Source organism: Galeopterus variegatus, unplaced genomic scaffold (assembly GCF_000696425.1).
Source record: "Galeopterus variegatus unplaced genomic scaffold, G_variegatus-3.0.2 Scaffold8570, whole genome shotgun sequence".
Lineage (NCBI taxonomy): Eukaryota > Metazoa > Chordata > Mammalia > Dermoptera > Cynocephalidae > Galeopterus > Galeopterus variegatus.
The window spans coordinates 71042-72964 of record NW_007734681.1 but is presented as its reverse complement, the minus strand read 5'-3'; the positions used below and the strand labels follow the sequence as shown (position 1 = coordinate 72964).

The following is a 1923-nucleotide window of genomic DNA, read 5'->3' as shown; positions in this document are numbered from 1 at the left end:
TGGAGCCTTGAAGAGGTGATTGGATTGTAGGACCATGCAGTAGTGAACGGATTAAAAATGACTGTCAGGGGCATGGTTCTGAGGGCTTTAAAAGAAGAGGAGAGTCTGCCTTTTGCTCTCTCTGCTTCCACCATCTTGCAATGTGAGACCCTTAGGTCACTGTCACCACCATCAGACGGACTTTGGACTTCTCAGCCTCAGAAACTGTAAGGAATAAATTTCATTTTCTTTATAAATCACCCAGTTTCAAGTATTTTGTTATAAGCAACAAAACAGACTGATACAAGCTTGTAAACATATTCATATCATATAAACATATTCAATTCATTCATTCATATCATTCCTTACCTTGTGCAAATGCCGAACGTGATTTTCCAAAAAAATCTTAGTTTCTGTATAAAGTCTTTCCCCAAGGGGTTCAGGATAAGCCACACATAAAGCATAGATATCTCTAGTTAAATTATTAAGGTTTTCATATTCATTGGATATATAATTTTAAAACATAGTAAGATTTAACTCGTTTGTCATTACAAAATGAAAAATCATTTCTTTTTTGTGGTTTAAGCTTATAATAGACATAATATTGTTTCATATATATATATGAGAATAACAAAATACATAACCATGCTTACTTGAAAAAGTGCTATAAGATTTATTCATTTATTCATTCAATAAGTACGTATTGAGAAATATTTATCGGCACTGTGAGGAAATGGTTCCTTTCAGAGAGTTAAAAACCATAGGGGGTTTCTGGGAAATCAAGTTACCTAGAAACCTACAAAATAAGGTCGATGTAAGAATGGACATAAGCATAATATCAACAAAGGGCTAGGGAATATCACAAGAGACAGATACGTCTAAGCAATTCTGAGAAAAAAAAAATGGTTACAAAAATTACTCATTTGACACATTCTAGGATATTCTACAACCTATCCACTGTCCTTCAGCATTTATTCTATTAGAAGGAATATTGTATGAATAGTAATAATATCAACTAATCAATTACATTTTTGAATACCAAGGTACCTTGAAGTACCTTGCAAGGCTCTAGCAGAAAGAGTTCTTAACCAGGAGCTGGAGGAAATAAGATCTAATTGAGACTTTACCTTTCACTAGCCATTGATCTTGACCAAGTCTCTTAGCCTCTCTGCGTTGTCATTTCCCTTCTTTTTTTTTTTTTTTAATATCCTTTGCTTTATTGAATCCTTTCAACACCTCCAAGAATTAAATACATTATACCAAAAAGGACAAAAAGTGACTTACAGCAAAACCAATTTATGATCTTGAGACCAGACACAGTATTAGATGAGAATTCTAGAGGCTGAGTATTTAACATGTTGTCTCCAACAACTGTGAAAAAGCATTCTAGAGGTAATAGCACATTTGTCTTCATGAACAGTGACACCTGAGCAACATATAGGTCAAGACCTCCTGGTGATTGTACTCCAAGATCATTCCACAGTAAAACTGTGGCATCTGATCAGTAGGATCACCATTACCATTTGTCTACAAGGTAAGGATAATGAATCCTCCCTTGACATCTCCAGAGTCCCTTAAGATCCAAATAAGCTCAACTATGTTAAAGTGCTTCATAAATTACACCTCATTAACCAAATATGAAAGATAAAGCACACATAAACCATCTGAGACCAGCCTAACTAAATGATGGAGTTTGGATGTGTTGTCCCCTCCAAAATTCATGTGGAAATTTGATCTCCAATGTGGCAGTGTTGGAAACCGATTGAGTCATGTGGGCAGATCCCTTATGAATGGATTAATGCTCTCCCTGGGGAGGGGGGAGTAATGAGTGAGTTCTCACTCTGTTAGTTCCCACGAGAGCTTGTTCTTTATAGAACCCTGGCACCTCCTCTCTCTCTCTCTCTCTCTCTCTCTCTTGCTTCCTCTCGCCATGTGATCTGCTTG

General features: G+C 36.3%; 1 protein-coding gene across 1 annotated transcript in view; it reads right to left on the bottom strand.

The window, feature by feature from the left end:
- The window catches only part of LOC103608564 (cullin-2-like), a gene marked incomplete at its 3' end in the record, with an annotated part of 41487 nt that overhangs the window by 12227 nt on the left and 27337 nt on the right, over positions 1 to 1923 (bottom strand). Inside the window, exon 3 of the mRNA XM_008592986.1 lies at positions 349 to 451. Coding sequence (XP_008591208.1) covers positions 349 to 451 — 103 coding nt within the window. The remainder of the gene's footprint in view (positions 1 to 348; positions 452 to 1923) is intronic.